General features: G+C 42.3%; 1 protein-coding gene and 1 non-coding gene across 7 annotated transcripts in view; both read left to right on the top strand.

Moving 5' to 3' along the window:
• The first annotated feature begins 467 nt into the window (after window positions 1-467).
• On the top strand, window positions 468-540 carry TRNAK-CUU (transfer RNA lysine (anticodon CUU)). Its single transcript has one exon. It is a non-coding gene; the product is annotated as a tRNA-Lys (tRNA).
• A 398-nt stretch (window positions 541-938) lies between these two features.
• The window catches only part of MORF4L1 (mortality factor 4 like 1), a 37684-nt gene continuing 17591 nt past the window's right edge, over window positions 939-21031 (top strand). Inside the window, exons 1-7 of one of the 6 annotated variants that reach the window (XM_050967358.1) lie at window positions 1463-1866; window positions 2181-2214; window positions 6345-6391; window positions 14123-14190; window positions 16424-16450; window positions 16865-16951; window positions 17789-17869. In XM_050967358.1, the coding sequence (XP_050823315.1) occupies window positions 1759-1866; window positions 2181-2214; window positions 6345-6391; window positions 14123-14190; window positions 16424-16450; window positions 16865-16951; window positions 17789-17869 (452 nt within the window). In that variant the 5' untranslated portion in view covers window positions 1463-1758. Of the gene's footprint in view, window positions 1043-1462; window positions 1867-2180; window positions 2215-6344; window positions 6392-14122; window positions 14191-16423; window positions 16451-16864; window positions 16952-17788; window positions 17870-21031 lie in introns of those variants that run through there. The other 5 variants (XM_050967356.1, XM_050967361.1, XM_050967359.1 and 2 more) reach the window with 5 other exon arrangements.

The raw sequence follows: 21031 nt of genomic DNA, 5'->3' as shown, positions 1-21031 counted from the left end.
GAGTAGGGTGACCAGATAGAAAGCCACATATGCCATATATGACAAATGCCCAAATATCAGGACTGTCCCTATAAAATCAGGACATCTGGTCACGCTAGCACTGCGAGATGAACAAGGCCATTCTCCTGCACCCACCCCCATGGGAACTGCGTTCTCCAGGCAAAGCAGTGCCCTACAGCCCTTGGGCCCCACTTGGGAAGAGCTCCTGGCCCCGGCCAGTCACTGTGTGGCATGCAGCTTGCAGCCAGCCATGGGAGGGCACCTGCATTGCAGTCATTGCAGTTGGAGACGCAGGGCAGCAAAAGGCAGCATGTTTCCAATGTACAAATGCGTGGACATGGCTTTGTGCAACAGCCTAAAGGTCCTGCCCCACCCTCCCCAAGTTCACCCAAGGGAGGAACACAGAGAACACAGCTCAGATGGACATATGGAGTGAACTAATAAAAAGAGCAACCAGGGTACTCAGTGCCTGGCTAGCTCAGTCGGTAGAGCATGGGACTCTTAATCCCAGGGTCGTGGGTTCGAGCCCCACGTTGGGCGCGAGCTTTTCTTTTCCCTGCTCACCCCCTAACCCAGAGCGGGTCCGAGCCCCGGCTCGCTTTGTTAGCTCGGGACACGCCCAGCGCCGGGTCTCGCTGCAGCCCCCGGGCCGGGCGGGCGCTGTAGCGAGAGCTGGTGCAGCCGGGCGAAGGGCCCCCCGCTCTGCAGGGTGAGGGAAAGGGGCTGCAAGCCGGCACCGGAGCAATGCCAGCCCCTTGGAGCAGGGCTGGCCCCTGGGGACCGCCGCCCATGGGGTCCGCTGCCCGGGGGGTCGCTGGCTGTGCAATGCCAGCGATGCCCGCCCGTGGCGCGGAGCCGGACCCCAGCGCCTGGGCTCAGGACTACAAGTCCCGGCATGCCTAGCGCGGCGGCGCGCATGCGCGGGGCTGGCCGATATAATGATGCGGAGCTGGCGAGGCCCTGCTGGGAGGGGCGGGTGGGAGGAGGGAGAGTCACTTATAAATGGCGCCCAAGCAGGACCCCAAGCCCAAATTCCAGGAGGGTGAGTGCGGGCCGGGGCCGCGGCTCCCCGGGGTGGGGGGGGGGCGCTGAGGCGAGGCCGGGCCCGGGGTGGGGGGCGCAGGGGCGTGATGGGTGAGCTGGGGGGCGTGGAAGGGAGGCTGAGGGTGATGGGGGCTGGGCTGGGCTGGGGGGGTGCGGGGGGAGGCGGGCTGGGCTGGGGGGGATCTCGGGGGCGGATATCGGTGATGAGGGGCTGGGAAGGCACCTGGGGTGGGGGGCGCAGGGGGGTGAGGGGTGGGCTGAGGAGGTGCGGGGGGAGGCTGGCTGAGCTGAGGGGGCGTGGAGGGACTGAGCTGGGGGGTGTGGGAGGGAGGCGGGGGGGTGCGGGGGGAGGCTGGCTGGGTTGTGGGGGGCTTGGAGCTCGGGGGGAGGCTGGCTGGCTGTGGGTGCAGGGGGTGTGTGGCTGATGCGGGTCCTGTGGCCGGTCCATGCTGTAGTACTGCACGGAGCTGTGTGTGTGTCTGCACTGGAGAAGGCCCTTTCTAATCTTCCGGCTGCAGTTTATTTTTCTAATGTGGGAGGCTAAAAGGAAAGGATGGTTCTCTTAAAAAGCAAACCCCGTCAATCAACTGCTGCGTTTGGAGGGGAGGCCACTCCAGCTCTCTGTGCCCTGTACTGCTTGTATGCACTGTGTGTCTGAGACTAGTGACTTGTGGCCTGGGGGGGGGGAGCTGAAAAAAGCCTCTAAGGTCAGTTATGACCCATGGAGATGGCACATCCTGGCAGGTGGCGATGAATCTGAGTGGCCTTGCAGCATGGATCAAGGTGGATGGTTTCCCGCTGGAAGCAGTCTCCTCCAGAAGGGTAGTTGCAGTCTGTGTACTCCATTTTACAGAGTGCGTGCAGCTAGCTCCTTGGCAATCCTTCAGTGAGGCCTTTAGCTGTGCAGTATTTGATGTTATGGTACCTGAGGGAACAGAGGAGCTTTAGGAGCTCACTGGATCAGAGAGAGGGTTAGGAAATGGCTGTTTGTTTTTTTCATACTTCTCAACGCTCTCAGCTGGACTTTTTCCTTTACTCAAAATATGCTTGATTTTTGTTTTTCTCATAGGTATGTATCAAAGCACTCCCATGGACATCGGTGGGCATTTAAGCCATTGAAATATTTTTTTTTGTAGGACTGTCAAGATTTTCTCTTCTTGAGGTTGAGAAGTATGTTTACTTTGTTACTTAAAATATCATTATAAGATAGCTCAATTAGAGTTCTTGAATCTTGCCTTATGACATAGTCTATAAGTGTGGCTTAAGGATATTGTAAAATACCATATGCTGATTATTATGGTGGCTAGCAACACTGCTATAGTTATGGTGGTCTCTGTTCATAACAGAACCCCTGTTTTTTGAGGCATTTAATGTTTTAGGGCATGTCTATACTGCAAAATTAAGTTGACCTAACTTATGTTGGTTTACGGTTGCTGCAGTAATTACATTGCTTGTGCGAATCTACACTTCGCTCTTTCTGTCAGTGGTGCGCGTCCTCACCAGGAACTCTTGTACAGATTGTACTGTCAGTGTGGGGGATTGTATGATGGCTTCTGAAAGCCAGGAATAGTCCATATAAGCAACACAGTGTCTACACTGACACTGCATTGACTTAACTATATCAACTTTGGCTCTATGCCTCTTGTGGAGGTGGAGTTAAGTTGGTGTAGCAGGGCAGTTATGTTGTTGGGAGCAAAATTTTAGTGTATGCTTATATAGTTAGGTCAACGTAGGTCAGCTTATCTTGGTAGCATAGACCAGGCCTTAATTCTCATCAGGCTTAAACGTGACATGCATGTTTCCATGAAAGATGCAACTTGTTCCATAAAATCTGGTTTAAAAATAAGTGGTGGTTTTAGAATGGACAAATGACAACTGTTGAGTGTATATTAAGCTTTGTTGGCTTTGGAGATGAATTTTGCACAACACTGAAGTCTATCCTTAGAGCTATTGCAAAAGAAATATAACCTGGCCAGTTAATAACAGTACCATTGGAAAAATCATAATTATACAGGCTCTGTAGTCATTTCTCTAGAACGGGTGGCCAAGCTTACTGGCCCTCCGAGCTGCATACAACAATCTTCAGAAGTTTGAGAGCCAGGGCACGCCTGCTGGGAGCTAGGGTTTGGGGCTTTAGCCCCACTCTTACTGAAGCCCCAAGCCCTGGCAGGTGCGCCCCACAAGACTGAAGCCCCAAGACCCTCTGCCCTGCTGGGCAGAAGCCCCTACCCCACTGCAAGACAGCCCTGGGCAGCAAGGCTCAGGTTACAGGACTCCTGCCCAGCGCTGAAATCCTTGGAGTTTGGCTTTAGCCCCCTGTGGGGCTGGGGTAGGCTCAGGCTTCGGTCCTCCCTCCTGGAGTCTTGTAGTAATTTTTGTTGTCAGAAGGGGGTCACGATACGATGAAGTTTGAGAACCTCTGCTCTAGTTTATCTGTAGACGGAATCCTGGTGGGGATGGCGAGAGGGGAGAGTTCTCTTTAGCTTTTTAGAATAGATTCACTAGGATTTAAGAAAATGAAATATTTTATTGATATTTAAATATGTAATCTGAAAGGCTAGTAGGTTTTTGAAATGCATAGGTTAAGATGTATTCATATAGGAAAGAAGTATCGTTAAGTGCTGATGTTGTAAATTTCTGGTGTGTATAATATACCATATTTTTATTTTAGTTTTAGAAAAGATGACACCAAGTGATCTTTAAAAATTTCCCCTGGATTTAGCAGTATTTATTGACTTCCTTTAAAAAGCAGATTTATCTTGCAAAATTCTTTTTTGCATTGTATCTTGTCCATTCTGGATCTTGATCCAGCAACTGGCATTTATTGAAACCTCATTGAAGTCAATGGAAAGACTTTACTTGGAGTTGGATCAGGTTGTTAATGTAGATGATATTAGAATTCCATGGACTACATGAGACCTTCCACCTGTGAAACTAATGCAGCATTAAGCATTTAAGCCCCAGTCCTGCAAAGTGTGTGGGGTCTGGTTTTTTGGCTTATCTGGAGTCCAGTGGAAGCCAGGATTGTGCCATTTGGGCGAAGAACTTGCAGGCTCTGGACAGCAGCGTGGACTGACCAGCTCTAGCTTGGAAACTAGGAGCAGCATTACTAAGCAACAAAACCACTTGGCATAGTTTGGCATCCAAGAATGTTGACAAAGCATGCCTGGTTCTCTCGAGAGCTATTTTGCTGCCCCCCCCCCCCCAAAAAAAACGCCATTCCAAAATGTTGTTTTTTTTGTTTTTTTTAGGAGAGCTGAATAAATAAAGGTGGTGTCTCACTGTGGTGTACCTTATTGTGTCTATATACTGTAGAGATATGACTTGGAATTATTTTGATCTAAGCTAGTGTTGGGGAAGGCTATGGTAAATTTCCTTCTAATGTGTTTTCTTTGTGTAACGTGTGGTTATGGGGGAGAAGGTTTGTCAGTCTTTCTGATTTCTCAGTACTGAGTGTCTTGGAGAAATAGTGCTATAGAATGTTCTTGGTCTGTATTTATGTAAAGAGCCTAACTCCTCTTAAATGTAGGCAAAATGTTCATTTTTAAGAACAAGTAAACGAGGCTTGTTTTCCAGCAGTGTTGTTAAACTGCAAAATAGAGGTGAAATAGTGTAGTTATAATTTTTAAATAGCTGTTCTGCATGCTGAGTAACTGGTTTTAAGATTAAATATTTATAATGGAAAACACATTTTAATAAAAATACACAAGAGACTTCAAAGTTGGTTTTTCCTCTGTGCAGAATATTTTTTAAGCTGGTGTCAAACTAGTCTTGGTGAGCCACTTTCATACAGATTTTTTTTTTCTGAACATAACTCTGTACAGAAACTGTTTTATTTTGAATTTGCTTTCTTGTAAGTGTATCTTTTTTCTCACCCACTGTGGGCATGAAATCCCGCTGATTAGCATTTACAGTGAACTCACCAAATCTATTTTATCCTACTGCTATATTGAATCTGGGAATAAAGTATTAATTGAAAAAGCGGTTTAGTAAATTGATCATTAAATATTTTGTGTAGTTAAAGGATTATTAAAACCATCTTACCCTGTAGGCATAAAGGAAAGGCAAACAAAGCTAGGAATGGCCCTCTTGCAAAAGGAAGGGAATGTAGGGTACTCAGTAGTGGACTGTAACCTTGTAAATTATTGGTACAGCTTAATTATTTTGGTATGCAGAACCGGTCACAAATGTAAAGGGTGTGACCTTTATTATAAGGGAGTACTGTACAGGAGGAAACATCTGCCCTCTGAGATTTTGTTAGATAAATTAGACTTCCACTTTGTAAACAACTGCACAACATGGATCTTATAGCAGCTGAAATCCTGATTGTTTTTACAATCTGTTCAAAAGTGAAACAGCCTCTTCCCTCTGCAATACCCTCATTCAGCTGTACTCCCCCCCCCCCCCCCCGCTCCTTTGTGGAGGGAAAGAACCTGATGTCATTATATCTGGTTTTCTTTAGTTTATTTTTTGCAATCGAAATGTCAGGTCCTGAGTTTCTAACAGGAAAAGGAAAACTCTGATTTAAATATTAGGCTTCTATTGCACCATAATTTTAAAATGAGACATAGGTTGGCTGGCTTGCTAAGAGAGCATCATGTTCCCTTTCACAAAACAAAATGAAACCGAGCCCTCTGAAAGAATCTGTCTGTCAGCAACAAGACTGACCTGTTTCTGCTGTGCTGTTTACTGCTTGTACATTCAGGCTGAAATTCAGTCCACTCATGTAAAGCCAGAGTATTAGTGCTCTGTCCGGTTAGAATGTAGAGAGGCTAGGCAGGTAGGATCCAGCCTGAACCAGGGTATAGGGCTGCTGGGCCACTCCCTCACAGCTGTTGCCCCAGGCTGTGGGCTGGAATAGAAACTGGGCTCTCTCCTGTGTTCTGTATCTGCATCAACAGATGTCTGGGCCAGCCCAGCCCATACTGCGTGGCCCTCAGTGCCAGCCTGTGCAGAGGTTGTGCAGAAGTCCTTCTTGCAGAGCACAGGGGATAGGCAGGCACCCCAGTGTGGCTGCTCAGCAGGCAACCCCTTTGCACATCCCCAGTTTGGGGCTTAAATGGTGCAGAGAACCTTGAGCTAACCCTCCACTCATCTTCTATTTTATAAGCAGGTGCTTTTTGAAGTGATTGCTTTCTAGCTTGACAGTGTGTAGGTAATATGCTGCCACTGGGCAGTCTCTTAGCACAGCACTTTTAATGGTGTTTGGTTTCCTGTGTTCTTTTGTAAAATGCATGTCTTTGTATGTAGTATTGTTTGTCAATATGACTAATCAGATGGCTATCTGCAAACTTTTCCAGGTGAACGAGTGCTGTGTTTTCATGGACCTCTCCTTTATGAAGCAAAGGTATGTCTGGGTTCTCATTTTTGCAGATGACAGCAAAAAATAACATTTACATAATGAACACAATAATTGAATGGATTAAAGTAGCCTATTGGGTAAGTACAAGATGAATTGAGTCAAGAATTCAAGCTAAACTGAGGAGAGAACCGATGAAAAGAAAATACTATCAAATTACTTTACTGTTTGTAAAACTGCAGGTTTCTTACAAACTGTAAAGCGCATACATTTGTTTGATATTGATAGTCAGATTAAAAACTTGCAAGATAAAGGTGTAATGGAGGTAGTAAGTGGGAATTTGAAGCAGTATGACTGACACTGTCAATGGACCTAGACGTGTGTAAAAACATGGAAAGATTTCACCAAATGTGAAATGGAATATATATCCTGTAGACTCCTCCTAGAGTTCTGCGATTTCTAAATATGCTCTCGGATTCTAAGGAGCGTGTGTATGTATTAATATTACAAAATAACAAATTGAAAATTGGTTTGCCTTCCAGTTTGGCCTCCCATTCATCATGAATATCATCTCTTAATACTCTATCAGTTGTTAGATACAACACTGAATTGTCTTAGGTCACTGATGCCCCCTCTATGCACTTACCATGTTTCTAATAAGATCGATTTCTAAGAAATTTTCTAGGCTCTAAGGTTGCTTGTAAATCTGTGTAGGTGGGGTCTAAATGACACCTAATTGCTCCAATGGAGAATAACAATAAAACCAAAAAAAGCTCTGTCTTATACTAGGACAAAATGAGGTGTAGAGGGGGAGCTTTAAAAGGATATTCTAAGGCAGAGCAGGACTACAACGTGGCTTACACAGGGAGATTACTCACATTCCAAATGTTTTCTACCCCTTTTTTATGGGTGAATGTGGGTGAGTAGCCAGTTCTCCTCAATACATACCAGATCTACAGAAGTAGTCAAAACCCAGTTTATGCTACTGCTGTTGAATTAAATCATAGTGTGACATGTTCATACTACTCCTATTTTTAAAATGTGTTATGTGGTTGTTAGAGAACAGTGCTGATCCTGCTAAAGATGAGGCTAGAGAAAGGGAGGCTTGTCACTGTCGTTCTGTCTTATGTATTCCATTCAGATAGGTTCGGGATTTGGTTTAGAGACCTCAGCCTGCTTAGTACCGTGACGCCAACACCCTTAAAAATCCTTTGTGTCTTTTATTGAAGATACAGAAAAAGGAAAAATAATTAAAGCGTTGGAAATACAAGCCCTTAAATAAGGTTTCCATTTGAACATCCCTTGCTCCTTTTCCCTTTAGAAAGAAAAATGCTCTTGTTCGACAGTCGTAGGTGGAGCTAAAGAGGCTAATAATTGTCCTTTTGGGGGAAAAGAGAAGATGTTAGTTGAGGTGGGCTGGAGCTGAGATGGTGGTTGTTTAAAGTCTGATCCTGCTTCCTAGAAGCCAAGAACACCACACGAGAGAAGAGCTAGAAAATGCAATTTCTGTCTCTGGTGCCTGATATCACTTGCAACCTCACTGTTGGCAAAACAGGCAGAATACATGGTTTTATCAGCCACTCTTGAGACCTGGCAGATTTTTACCATCATGGGCTGCATTTACTGTCTCTTCGGTCACAGGCTCACAGTAATATTGCAAAAGACGAAGTGTTTGCTGGCTAACCAGACTCTTACTGAACAGAAGTTAAAAGAAGAGGGATAGGAAAGAAAAGGAATAAGGTGGGGAAAGAAGAACATGGAGGGGTTTAGGAAGAGACGAAGTCTGACACATTAGATGGTGGTTGAGGTTCACCTGGAGCCAGTGGAGGTGGCTGTGTCATCTGGATCCTTCTCTTGGCCTGAGCTGGTCAGGATGCTGTCAGGATGCTAAATGCCCAACAATGTCACAGTGGATTCCAGGGTCCCAGGAGCCTGTGGGAGTAGCAGCCATGATGGTGATACCTGCTCCTTCCCTTCTTTGAGTCAGCCGTTGTTGCACTCATCCTCAAATTATCCCCAAAACTCTGGGTTTTTTTAAGGACCTCAAAAGATAGTGATGGGTGGAATAACTCATCCCTTCGTTATTTTGTCCCCTAACAGGCCTAATTTCAGACACCAATTTTAGGTCCCACGCTTTTCTTGTTTACCAGTCATGAGCTTAACACCATCCTGAAGTTAGATCAGGAGGCTCCTTTGATTGGACTAATTCAGTCTGTCTTCAGCAACTTTTCCCATCAACATTTATCCTTCTATGTGACTGAAACACTTTGTAAACATTTAGCCACTTTCCCACAGTTGAGCTCACAATTAGGGTGAATTTCTAAGCCCAGTTACTACAGCAGGTTCAACTATTTGCAGTGCCATGGTAACTTAGCGTTAGCGTGACATGGCTTTACAGACAGTGATCCTAAAGATCTATGCTGGTATACTCACTAAAGGCCCACTCTTTCTATTGACTTTAATGAGAGTTGAGGCACCTATCCCTCTCTGGGAGGCATTAACACATCATGAGATTGTGTCCTAATGCTGATGCATGACTATTATGCTAATTTGAGCTTCATTAGGAATGCAGAGGCTGAATAAAATCAATGTTCATCAGACAAGACAAAATTGGAATTGAGACCAATTTTATTTCTCAACAGTCTGAGAGGTGGCTATAGATGCTAGATTAAATTTAAAACAAACTTGATTGACAGTGTCCTCATAAAAATTGGAATGAGTGTGTTAATCTCAGGAACTAAGCATTAAGCTTTGTTACTACGCAAGTCTGAGTTTGCTGCATTTATTTTTTTTGAACCATTTGGTTTGTCTCTCTTCACCTGATACCATTGTGCAGTGTCATCTGTTTATTTAAAAGTTCTGTCCCTGATCTGTTTGATACTGGCTAGAACTCTGTTCCTCTTGAACCAAGGAGCTTTAGGCATATTGGTTGTGGGATTTTGTAGACATTTTCTTGAGATATTTAGTTTATGCTTAGACCTACCAGGAAAACTGATGCTTTAATTTAATAGTTTTTAATATCAGTGAAGGCTAATGGGAAAAATTACTATAGGGAAGACTTGATTGGAATGGAGTAGGTAAGGGGAGACTGTTTAAAAATGTCCCAAATTTTCTTTATGCCATTTCTGAAGCTCTTAGAGGAGAGGCAAGTGATCAGGAACAGTCAGCATGGATTCACCACGGGCCTGACTAACCTAATTGCCTTCTATGAGAAGATAACTGGGGGTGTTGATGAGGGGAAAGCAGTGGATGTGTTATTCCTTGACTTTAGCAAAGCTTTTGATCCAGTCTTCCACAGTATTCTTGCCGGCAAGTTAAAGTATGGGCTGAATGAATGGATAATAAGGTGTATAGAAAGCTGGCTAGATCGTTGGGCTCAACGGGTAGTGTTGGTCCTGGGGCTGGTTTTATTCAATATCTTCATTAATGATCTGGAGGATGGCTTGGACTGCACTCTCAGGAAGTTTGCAGATGACACTAAACTGGGAGGAGTGGTAGATACACGAGGGTAGGGATAGGATACAGAGGGACTGAGACAAATTAGAGGATTGGGCCAAAAGAAACCTGAGGTTCAACGAGGACAAGTGCAGAGTCCTGCACTTAGGACAGAAGAATCCCATTTGCTGTTGCAGACTAGGGACCGAATGGCTAGGAAGCAGTTCTGCAGAAAAGGACCTAGGGTTACAGTGGACGAGAAACTGGATATGATTCAACAGTGTGCCCTTGTTGCCGAGAAGGCTAATGGCATTTTGGGGTGCATAAGTAGGGGCATTGCCAGCAGGTCGAGGGATGTGATCATTCCCTTCTATTTGACATTGGTGAGGCCACATCTGGGCCCCACACAACAAGAAGGATGTGGAGAAATTGGAAAGAGTCCAGCGGAGGGCAACAAAAATGATTAGGAGGCTGGAGCACATGACTTACGAGGAGAGGCTGAGGGAACTGGGATTGTTTAGTCTGCAGAAGAAGAATGAGGGGGGATTTGATAGCTGCTTTCAGCTACCTGAAAGGGGGTTCCAAAGAGGGTGGATCTAAAATGTTCTCAGTGGTGGCAGATAACAGAACAAGGAGTAATGGTCTCAAGTTGCAGTGGCAGAGGTCTAGGTTGGATATTAGGAAAAACTTTTTCACTAGGAGGGTGGTGAAGCACTGGAATGGGTTATCTAGGGAGGCAGTGGAATCGCCTTCCTTAGAGGTTTTTAAGGTCAGACTTGACAAAGCCCTGGCTGGGATACTTTAGTTGGGAACTGGCCCTGCTTTGAGCAGGGGGTTGGACTAGATACCTCCTGAGGTCCCTTCCAACCCTGATAGTCTATGATTCTAGAAGTGATCATTGTAATGTAGTAAACATTTTCAGGAGTACCTCTATCAGGGAGACTTTAGTTTGTCGTTTAGAATGTATCTCGTAGAGCTAAGACACTAAATGTTTGTTTCTTTAAATATTGGGCTGAATGGATGCAAAATTTAAAGCAGTAAGTTTATTATAATTGTTGCATTTTATTTAGTCTTTTTCTTCCCTTCTCCTGGCACTTGAAGATGGGGCTCATTTTGAGTGTGTGCACTTAGGTCCAGATTGCCTCCTGTGACTGAGCTCTTCCTGACACAGCAGAGGGGAGGTGATGGCAGGAAAAATCATTATGGCTTCCTAATTATGAGGGCCAGTCTCTGCTGCCACCAGTCCAGACTCCTCTGTCAGTTGGAGCAGCTTGTAGGCTGCTCCATTTTATGCCACTGTTGTGTGATCTCTTGTGCATCATACATGCATTAGTGTGTGATCAGCGTAGCTCTTCTTTTCCATGCTGCACAATACATCCCCTATGCAGAGGTGAGGTGGATGGTGCAAGAACTGTCAGAGTAATTCCTGCTGCCCACTTCCAACCAGTATCTGACCCCTTTGAGCTGTCTGAGTGGCACAAAAGTTGCATCTTAAGTGAGAATTTAGTCCGTAGCCTATGGTATGTAGTGTCCTTGATTTCCTCTCGTCCTCCACCCCATCAGTTTCTTTAGTCTACTATTTTATCCTTCTGTGCTCTTCCATCTCCCTATATGACAGCTGGGAGTGTAGAAGGAATGATTTTTCTCCATAATTGAGACTAACGCAGCCTGTTTCCATAAAAGGAGTAGTTGGTAAGGAGAATACTGCAGTCCACAGAACTTGCCCTTCTGAGTCTCACTTGCCTTTTTCATTTTAATCTCTGTTCTTCACTTAAATGGTTTGTAAACTTCTCTTGGGGATGAATGATTGTTTTTAAATCAGCAGGCCTGGGTAACTTGCAATCAAGAGTCCTAAAAGAATTGGCTGAGGAGATCTCTGGCCCACTGATTATAATTTTTAATAAATCTTTGAATACTAGGGAAATTCTAGAAGAGTGTTAATGTTGTGTCGATATTAAAAAAAGAGCAAACTGGCAGACCTGAGTAACTATGGGCTGGTTAGCCTGACATCAATCCTGGGCAAAATGGGGTTCAGTTAATACAGCATTGAAAGCTAGGAATATAATGCCAGTCAATGAGGTTTCATGGAAAACAGTCTTGTTAAACAAACCTGATCTCATTCTTTGAGAAGATCACAGGTTTGGCTGATAAAGATAACTGTGCCAGTTGTAATATACGTTGCCTTTGTAAGGCGTTTGGCTTAGTACCACACAACACTTGGATTAAAAAAAATTAAACTATAAAATACCAATAGAGCACATGTAAAATGTATTAATGACTGTTTAAGTGACGTCTCTTGAAGTAGTTGTCAATGGGGAATCATCAATGGAGGTGTTTTAAAGGTGTTCTGCGGGGACTGATACTAGGTTCAATGCTATTTAATATTTTTGTCATCAATGATCTGGAAGTAAATATAAAATCACTGCTGATAAAATCTGTGGATGACACAAAATCTACTGTGAGGTAGGGGTGTGATTCTCCTGGTTGTGTGCGCACACTCACTAGCCCTCCTTGAGCTAGCAGGAGTGTAAATAACAGTGTAGCCACAGTAGTCTGTGCAGCAGCAGAGGCATGACTTAGCTGTGCCAAGTACAAACCTGCCTGAAACTCCTGGGTACATACTCAGCACAGCTACGTGGTGTCACCACTGCCCATGGCACTGCAGCTACACTGCTAGTAATACTCTCACTAAGTCCATCTGAGCTCGGGTGAGTATGTGTGGGGGACCAGGATACTCGCTCTGTGTGGATGTAGTTAAAGATGGGTGGTGTGGTAAATGATGAAGACGGCAGTCATACAGAGTGTTCAGGATTTCTTGGTATCCTGGACCCATTCAAACAAAATATGTTTTTAACATAGCCGAATGCAGGGTCATGTTTAGGAGCAAGGATTGCAGGCCATACCAACCAAATGGGGAAACATGGCCCTGCTAGTGAAGGCAGGGGGCTGGACTCAATGACCTTTCGGGGTCCCTTCCAGCTCTGAGATAGGTATATCTCCATATATATTTATATATAACTGTATCCTGGAAAGCAGTGTCCTTTGAAATCAATTTAGGGATCATAGTGGCCAAGCAATTCAACACACTAACCTAGTGTGATACTATGACACAGGGATAATGAGGTATTTGGAGTAGGGAGGTGAATTTTACCTCTGTATACTCTATTGTTGAGACCGATATTAGAATAAGTCTAATGTTAACACTATTAAAGGATGTTGAAAAATTGGAGAGAGGGAGTGGAAAAGAACCACCAAAGTGATTCGAAAATGTGCCTTGCAGTGAGAGACTTAGAGCTCAATCTGTTTAGCTTATCAAAAAGATTGAGAGCACTTGATTAGTGCATCAGTACCTTCATGGGGAGGAAAGACTGTACTCTAACTTAGCTAAATTGTGTAACAATAACAGTTTATCTTCACCTTGATCAGATATTCAGGGCTTTGAATGTTTCTCTTAGGTTTCCTTAGCCTAGTATAAGGATAACAAAGCTTAGCTTATTCTCACTTCTTCAGCCTGAAAAGCACCTACTACAAATCATTACTGCTGAATGCAGAGCTTGCTGTGTGGATGCAGAAATCCAAAATATTATTTCCTTAACTTTTGAGAAGTCCTGTCCTGTAACTAACTGAGATGGGGGTATGCATGCGGACAGTGATACTGAGGGCTTGTCTTCACTACTGGGGTAAGTCAACCTAAGTTGCGCTACTCCATCTACGTGAATAATATAGCTGGAATCGATGTCACTTAGGTCGACTTACCAGAGTGTTTTCACTGCGCTGAGTTGACGGGAGACGCTCTCACATCGACTTCCCTTACTCTTCTTGGGGAACTGGAGTATCGGAGTCGACCTGAGAGCACTCTGCCATCGAATTAGCGGGTTTTCACTAGACCTGCTTAATAGACACACGCTGCATCGATTGCAGCAGTGAGGTAGTGAGGACAAGCCTTGAGTCATTCACTGTGTAAACCTGGCTTCTGGTTAGCTTTCCAGAGAGTACTGAAGAGATTAAAGTGACCTGCTCCTTGTGTCTTCTGGTCAGCAGCATGTTGTCTCTTGCCCTCCTCCTAATGGAAGTTATTAAGCCCTTAAAAACCCTCTGGGTAGCTGAGCATCAGTTAATTGTTCTGTTTATATAGCCCTTCTGATACACACAATATTTAACTGAACTACAAAGCCACTAATGTATCTTTTGCTGGGCAGTTTCTATTCTGTAGTGACATTTCTGCCAAATACTTCAGTGGCTTGCACAGAAATCTTTGTATTTAGACTGAAAGCTTTTAGCCAGACTTCCAGAGACTATTTTTTTCAAATCCTATTGCTAACCCAACTTTCTTCTTTCTTTCAGTGTGTAAAGGTTGCCATAAAGGACAAACAAGTGAAATACTTTATACATTACAGTGGTTGGAATAAAAAGTAAGTAGTAAGTCTCTGAAAACAAGACCTAATTTTCCTTTATTGATTGCTCAAGCTGGTGTTAGCTTAATGGACTGACACTCCCAAGCATAAGTCAATTGAAGATGTTTCATTAGCTCAGAAATTAACTTGAGTTTAAGTCAATTTACTGCAGCAAAGCCTAACCATTTAAAGCCTGGCATAACACAAAGCTAATGTTGCTCAAATAATTGTTTAGTTTTAAAGGCACATTTCCTTTGGTGCATCAGTTGGATAGTCAAACTAGCTCAAAGTGGCAGTAGATTGCCTCATCGCAGCAGTCCAGTGCACAGCTTACTCATTTTAAGAACTGTTTCCATGATTTCGAGGCTTGAAGATATAGGATACAACAAACTTTTTGTTATATATTGGGATATGGGACAACCCCTGCTTGTTGAACAGTGGAGCAATACTTTCTCCAGTCAAAGATGCCATCTGTTCTAATTATGTAACCAAATACTACAAGTGGTGGAAAAGGGAGTAGGACTAGTGGTGGGGGGAGGGGGAGAGGGTGCTCTCAGAGTAAATGAGATGGTGTGTGCCCTAAGTTAGGATAGGTGAGGCATTCAGTCTCTACTGTACCTTGTGCCTGTTGGGTAGCAACGTACTTGAGGTCAGGGGGTAAAGGAAGGTTGTACTAAAGCTGTACAAGGTTTTTCTTTCTGTAAAATAAAACTTCTCTTTCATGTCTCCAAAGATTAAAAAGTCTGAGAGCATTTTGCTTTTGGAATTGCAAGTATATTTCTTGTGAAGTTTTTTGGGTGATCAACAAGGATTGAGAACAGCATCATTGATTAAAACTTGTTCCTATTCTTGGTCATCAACTTTCTTAAACAGTCCTGATGCAGCATCCACATGGTGCTTGTGGTTGTGATGTGTTTTTATTTTCAAAAGGGGGATACTACTAGACTACCCTCAGTTTTATTGCTCAGTTCAACTATATTCTATAGCCTGACACTGAGTCTCGGAGCCGTAAATACTTGTTTTTCCTTAGCAGCTGACGGAATACGAAAAGCTGCAAATTTGAAGTCTCCTTCAGAGACAGCAGTTTTCAGAGTCATTTTGGTTCGTGTTAACAGTGCTGCCATATATTCTGGAAAAAAGCACGGGTGGGGGACACAAGGCTTAATTGTTTGTTTTTTGTCAGCATGTAGTGAGGTCCAGGTTAAACTTCATGTTTTGGTATCTGGTATCTTCAAAAAAAAAAAAATGCTTCCCCCAAAGCAGTGAACAGCCACAGGAGTGTCTTCATGTAAATGCCTGCGTAACAAGTTGGAACTTGAACTCTTGTGCCTGCTGCTAAATTCATGCTGACTCTTAGGGATCAGTTAAAATCCATTCTTTTCTGTTTAATAGGTAGTGGTGGGTGTCATTGACTGTATCAAACAACTTTTTCTTGTCTTTCTCCACTTGCACTAACTGTTTGCCTTTGATTATTTTCTTGCTTTTCCAAGCTTCCAATTATCTACATTAAAAGTGGCATTGCTGCAACATCTAGACAACTGGGACTGTATGGCTTTTTAATTTATGACTTTATAATTAAGCTATGGTTCTCTGTAATTCATGAGTTTTAAACTGCTTGGCTTCCTGTGTTTTTTACAAGCCTTAGTAGTAAGTCGTTTTCACGTCATATATAGTATACTTTCTCTCACAGTTGTACAGTTTTCTTCTGTTGAGGGTTTCTGGCAACAACATAAGCTTTGGGAGCAAAGATCAAGTTGCGTACATACTTCACCAAGGCCTCATCCTAAATATATAGCCTCTACTATATGTACGTTTGGATGTATTTTATTTTTGTTTTCTGTAATACTTGTACACTAAACTTACCTTTAAGAATCTTGAAGACTTATGGTGAACTTGCTTTTACCATGTTGGCATTCTAAGCTTGACAACAACTTTTGCAATGAGATCATTACTTCACCATGAAATGCAAGGTGGAGAAACTTATTTACAAAGCTCTGTATATTACATACACATTTATATAAATAAAAAAACATACAACTTGATATATTTGGAAAATGTGCACATAATTTTATATGGCCATTTTTAATGTGCTTTTAATTTTAAATCATTCGTCAAATTGCTGAAAGATTATCTGCTCTTTGTCAAAGTGGAATTTGCTTGCTTACAATGGCAATTTCTCCAACATACATTTATATTAAATCATTTGCTTTAGATTTTTAAAATGTTCATGCCATCTTGGTTTCCTTTACAGAGAGAAATCAGAGCTCTTCTTTTTACAGTAAGATCTTATTGCTGAATTTGTTCACTTATAAAATATGTTGGAAAAAATACAGTACATTTATCTTGCTGCATAAGTTAGTTATGGCTGCAGATTTCCCATGTTACAGTAAGCATAGTCCTTTTTTTAAAAAAAGGACTTTTTAAAAAAAAATTAAAAAATTTTAAGATTTGGAATCTGTTTCACAATTGGCAATCTCTGCAGGAAAGACTGAACATTTCACTTTGTCTTAGAGAAATGGTTAGCGCTTCAATCAGTGGGAATGCATTTTATCTGGTAACTTACACTTTCAATTGTGCCAGTTTATGACTTACCACAGAAGCAAAAATTCAGTCTCAAATGCTGTGAAGTCTTTGATTATTGGGAACAGAATCTAATTATGTAGTGTTTTTGAATGGTGATTTAATTTTTCAGCTGGGATGAATGGGTTCCAGAAAGCAGAGTGCTCAAATACGTGGACACGAATCTGCAGAAACAGAAAGAACTTCAAAAGGCCAATCAGTAAGTATTTTGTGATTTTTATCATGATTTCCTTTTTACAGAGCTTCAGCCCAAGAAATAAATCTCCAGGGGAGTAGGTGGGTTTTTTAGATTTCAAGGAATGTGCTAATCATATAGTCCACTTTCCCTATTTGTTTTGCTTTGTGCCTGTCTTCTTCAGACTTCTAACATGGACCTGTCCTTATCTTTATAGTCTTTCAGCCAAATGGATTGCTACTCCTTGACTTCCTGATACTTCAGATTTTGATTAAAATCTATGTGAATTTTAAGTGGCAAGGAAAAGGGTAAAATAGGTTTAAATGAAGGCGATTGCTTTTGGTATCTCAGAACTACATTCTGAAAATAAAACATATATGTATATACGTAATTGAGTTGATGGCATATGTTGTGTGATAGTCACCTAAAATATCTTGTAAAATGGTAATGCCGTCTTACCAAAGACTAATTTTTTTAATAAGATGAGTCTAAATGTATTGATCCTTATGAATGCTTTTTTGGTATTGATCTGGAAAAAAGTAACATCTTGGAATACAAATATTTCTAGTAGGCATCTTTCTGAAGCCGCTCCCGTGTGTTTCTTTCTCACAATTCTGAGTATTGGGGTGGGGGGAAGAGTTGGATGTCCATGTGTAGGTAAAAATGGTTGGTCAGCACTATAATAAAGTTCAATCTTGTCAGTAGTTGGATTTTTTTTCTCCCTGTGTCATGAAGGATCTTCCTTTAGTGTCTGTTTTCTTTAAACCCATTCACTACAAATTCTCTAATTTTTTGTACAGACTAGAAAAGATAATATAATTCTCTTACATTAAAATCTCATTGCTAACTTTGTTTTTAAAGGGAACAATATGCAGAGGGCAAGATGAGAGGTGCTGCTCCAGGGAAGAAGACATCTGGTCTGCAACAGAAAAATGTTGAAGTGTAAGAAGCTTTTTTAAAAATTTATCTTTGCTTGTCAGTCATTACACTTAAATCTTAAGCAGCACTCTTCTATGCGGTTCAAGAGGTTAAATTTAAGGTGCAAAATCTTCATTTAAAATTCAAAGAAACGTTAGTTAATAAACATGGAGTGTTTCTGTTGTGACAAAAACTTATCTATCCAGCAAAACGTTCTCTCAGTGCACTGTTCACTGATGCAGGATCCACATGTTCCTGAAAGTAAATGACTGGATGCACTTACGTTTTTAAATTCTCCTCCAGTCTTTACATACCATTCCTCTTAAATTACTGAACAGAAGTTATGAGGGCACATCATATCTCACATGGTAGATCTTAGTGAAACTGATAATTCCCCATTGAATGGCAGAATCAACCCTGGTCTCCCAAACAGTAATAAAGAATCTTTGAAGACAGGAATGTAGCTCAAAAGAATAAAATGCATATTGCCTTCATGGTGTGTATTTATTAAAGCACGGTTTAGGATGCAAATGAAGTTTTGTGATAGTCTACCATTCACAAAACACTGGCTTATTTACCACAGGTTGCATTTTGTTCTTTTTTTAACTATTATGTTTCTTTGAGCAAAATTAATGCGAAGAACATGTGTGGGTCTGAAACAAAAATGGCTTTGCATGTTAAAATTGTAAGCTTAAGAGACCCAGACCCAAGCTCAAGTGTTCGTTAGAAAACAAATGTATTTTCACTAGTAGTCAACAGATCTTCAGTTCCATCCATAGGGTTTAAGTGACTAGTATTGTGGCCTTTTCTAGACTCAGTTACATCCAGTCACTTAATGTAAGAGTGAATCCGCAACATTTGCTCCAGACTCATATCTGCAATGTATTATTTAATATTTTATTTCAGAAGGTAGTGGATTTGATTAATTTTTGAAGGTATTCATTGCTAAGGTGGTACTTTGAGCTCCTACCTGGATTTGCTTTTTGGTCTTTGTCAAGAGAGCTGGCAAGTTTTGACACCATTTTCTAAAAATAAAGGCATTTGATGGCAGTTTCAAATCTTTTAGGTCCTGTATCATTCTTTCGATTATGGATATTTTTTAGCATTATGAAATACATATCTCTGTTTTGGATCTTCTATTTTGACATCAAAAGTGTTAGACACTTTTAGTGTAACACTGTTAAAAGTTAGGATAATAGATTTAAATTGACAGGAGCTAGTGTTTCTGTTGAAAGGCCTAGTGCATTTGATTCTATGGACAGTAAAGTTGGTAAGAATACAATTGTGCTTTTTTGTTGCTCTGTGACCATAACAAGGTTATGACTACTAATCATGAATATATTTATCAATGCTTTTGAGATTAGAGTTCTGACTCCCCCCAATTTGCATGGTATCGAATACTCCCTAATGGTAATGTTAGGGACCAGATCCTGCTAGTCTTACTCAGGTGAGCAGTCCCAGTTGAACTTGCTGGGATGGCTTGTGAGAGTGAGGTGAGCAGGAGTTACCCCTAAAGATTTAACACTCTCTCAGAAAAGCAATGAAATTCAAAGTTACTGTCATAATCCTCTGTCACTCTTAATTGTAAGGGCACATCAGAAACACCACTCTGGTGTGGTTTTTTTTAAGAGCCTCAATCTTACTGTGTAATTTAGAAACCATATTTTCAAGCCCTGGCTTTGCTTCCCAGTTGAAACAGTCTCAGAGGAGGATGTGTCTCTTCCTCTGTTGCCACTAGAACAGAAACTGGGGTTGATAATGTCCCATGGTAGCTGGGACACTATCATAGGTAGGTTAACTGTCCTCCTAAACCTTGATAAGAGCGTCTCATTTTTGGAGTGGGGAACAGTTCATCAATGGTGGATCTTCAGATTAAGAGGAATCCATGAAAAAGGAAGATGTCACTGGAATAGTGATCTGGCTTTTGATGCTATCATTCATCTCATGTAGGGCCCTACCAAATTCACAGTTCATTTTGGTAAATTTCATGGACATAGGATTTAAAAAATTGTGAATTCCATGATTTCAGCTGTTAAAATCTGAAATGTCACATAGTTGTAATTGTAAGGATCCTGTCACAAAAAGGAGTTATGGATTGGTCACGAAGTTTTATTGTAGGGGGTTGCGGTACTGCTACCCTTCTGCACTGCTGTTGTCAACAGCCCTGCCTTCAGAGCTGGGCAGCTGGAGAGCAGTAGCTCTTAGTCTGGAGCCCAGCTCTGAAGGCAGAGCTGCTGCCAGCAGCAGCGCAGAAATAAGGACGGTATTGCTACCCTCACTTCTGTGCTGCTTCTGCTGGCAGGACACTGCATTCAGGGCAGGGCACCTGGCCAACTGCTGCTGCTCTTTGGCTGCCAAGAAGTAAGGGTGGCAATTCTGCAAACCACCCTTAAATAACCTTGTGACCTCCCTGCAACTCCCTATTGGGTCAGGACCCTCAATTTGAGAAACACTGGTCTCCCCATGAAATCTGTATAGTACAGGATAAAAGTACACCAGACCAGATTTCATGGGGAAGGGGGAGACCAGATTTCACAGTACATGATGGGTTTTTTCAAGACCATGAACTTGGTAGGGCCCTAATCTCATGGTATTAAAGGAACCTTTTAGCATAAGGTCCATGTGCCTCTTGCACAGAACTTGCTCTTCCAACGCTTTCATTTATGTCAGCACCATTGGTGCTTCCTCTTAAATTAGCAGCTTGGATGTACCACTGCTTCCTTCAACAGCAGAAACTGTCCCCTTCTGATGGGGACTGAGGAAGAGAAGTCACTTACTTATGATAGGTTTCAGAGTGGTAGCTCTGTTGATCTGTATCAGCAAAAAGAACGAGGAGTCCTTGTGGCACCCTAGAGACTAACAAATGTATTTGGCCATAAGCTTTGGTGGGCTAAAACCCACTTCATTGGATGCACGCAGTGGAAAATACAGTAGGAAGAGAGAGGTATGTATGGAATGAAAAAATGGGTGTTGCCATACCAACTCTAAGACTGGGTTCCTGGGTTAGTTTTTACTTTGTGTAATGACCACACTCACCAGCAGCCACACAGCAGACAACAAAAACACTATTTCCTCATGCTAACTTTTCCTCTACTGTTACTCACACCTGTTTGCCAACTGTTTAAAATGGGCCATCCTTATTATGACTACAAGTTTTTTTCTCCTGCTAATAGCCCACCTTAATTG

Source organism: Gopherus flavomarginatus, chromosome 9 (assembly GCF_025201925.1).
Source record: "Gopherus flavomarginatus isolate rGopFla2 chromosome 9, rGopFla2.mat.asm, whole genome shotgun sequence".
Taxonomy (NCBI): Eukaryota; Metazoa; Chordata; order Testudines; family Testudinidae; genus Gopherus; species Gopherus flavomarginatus.
Note: the sequence above shows the minus strand (reverse complement) of the source record. Positions and strands in the feature narration are given on the sequence as shown.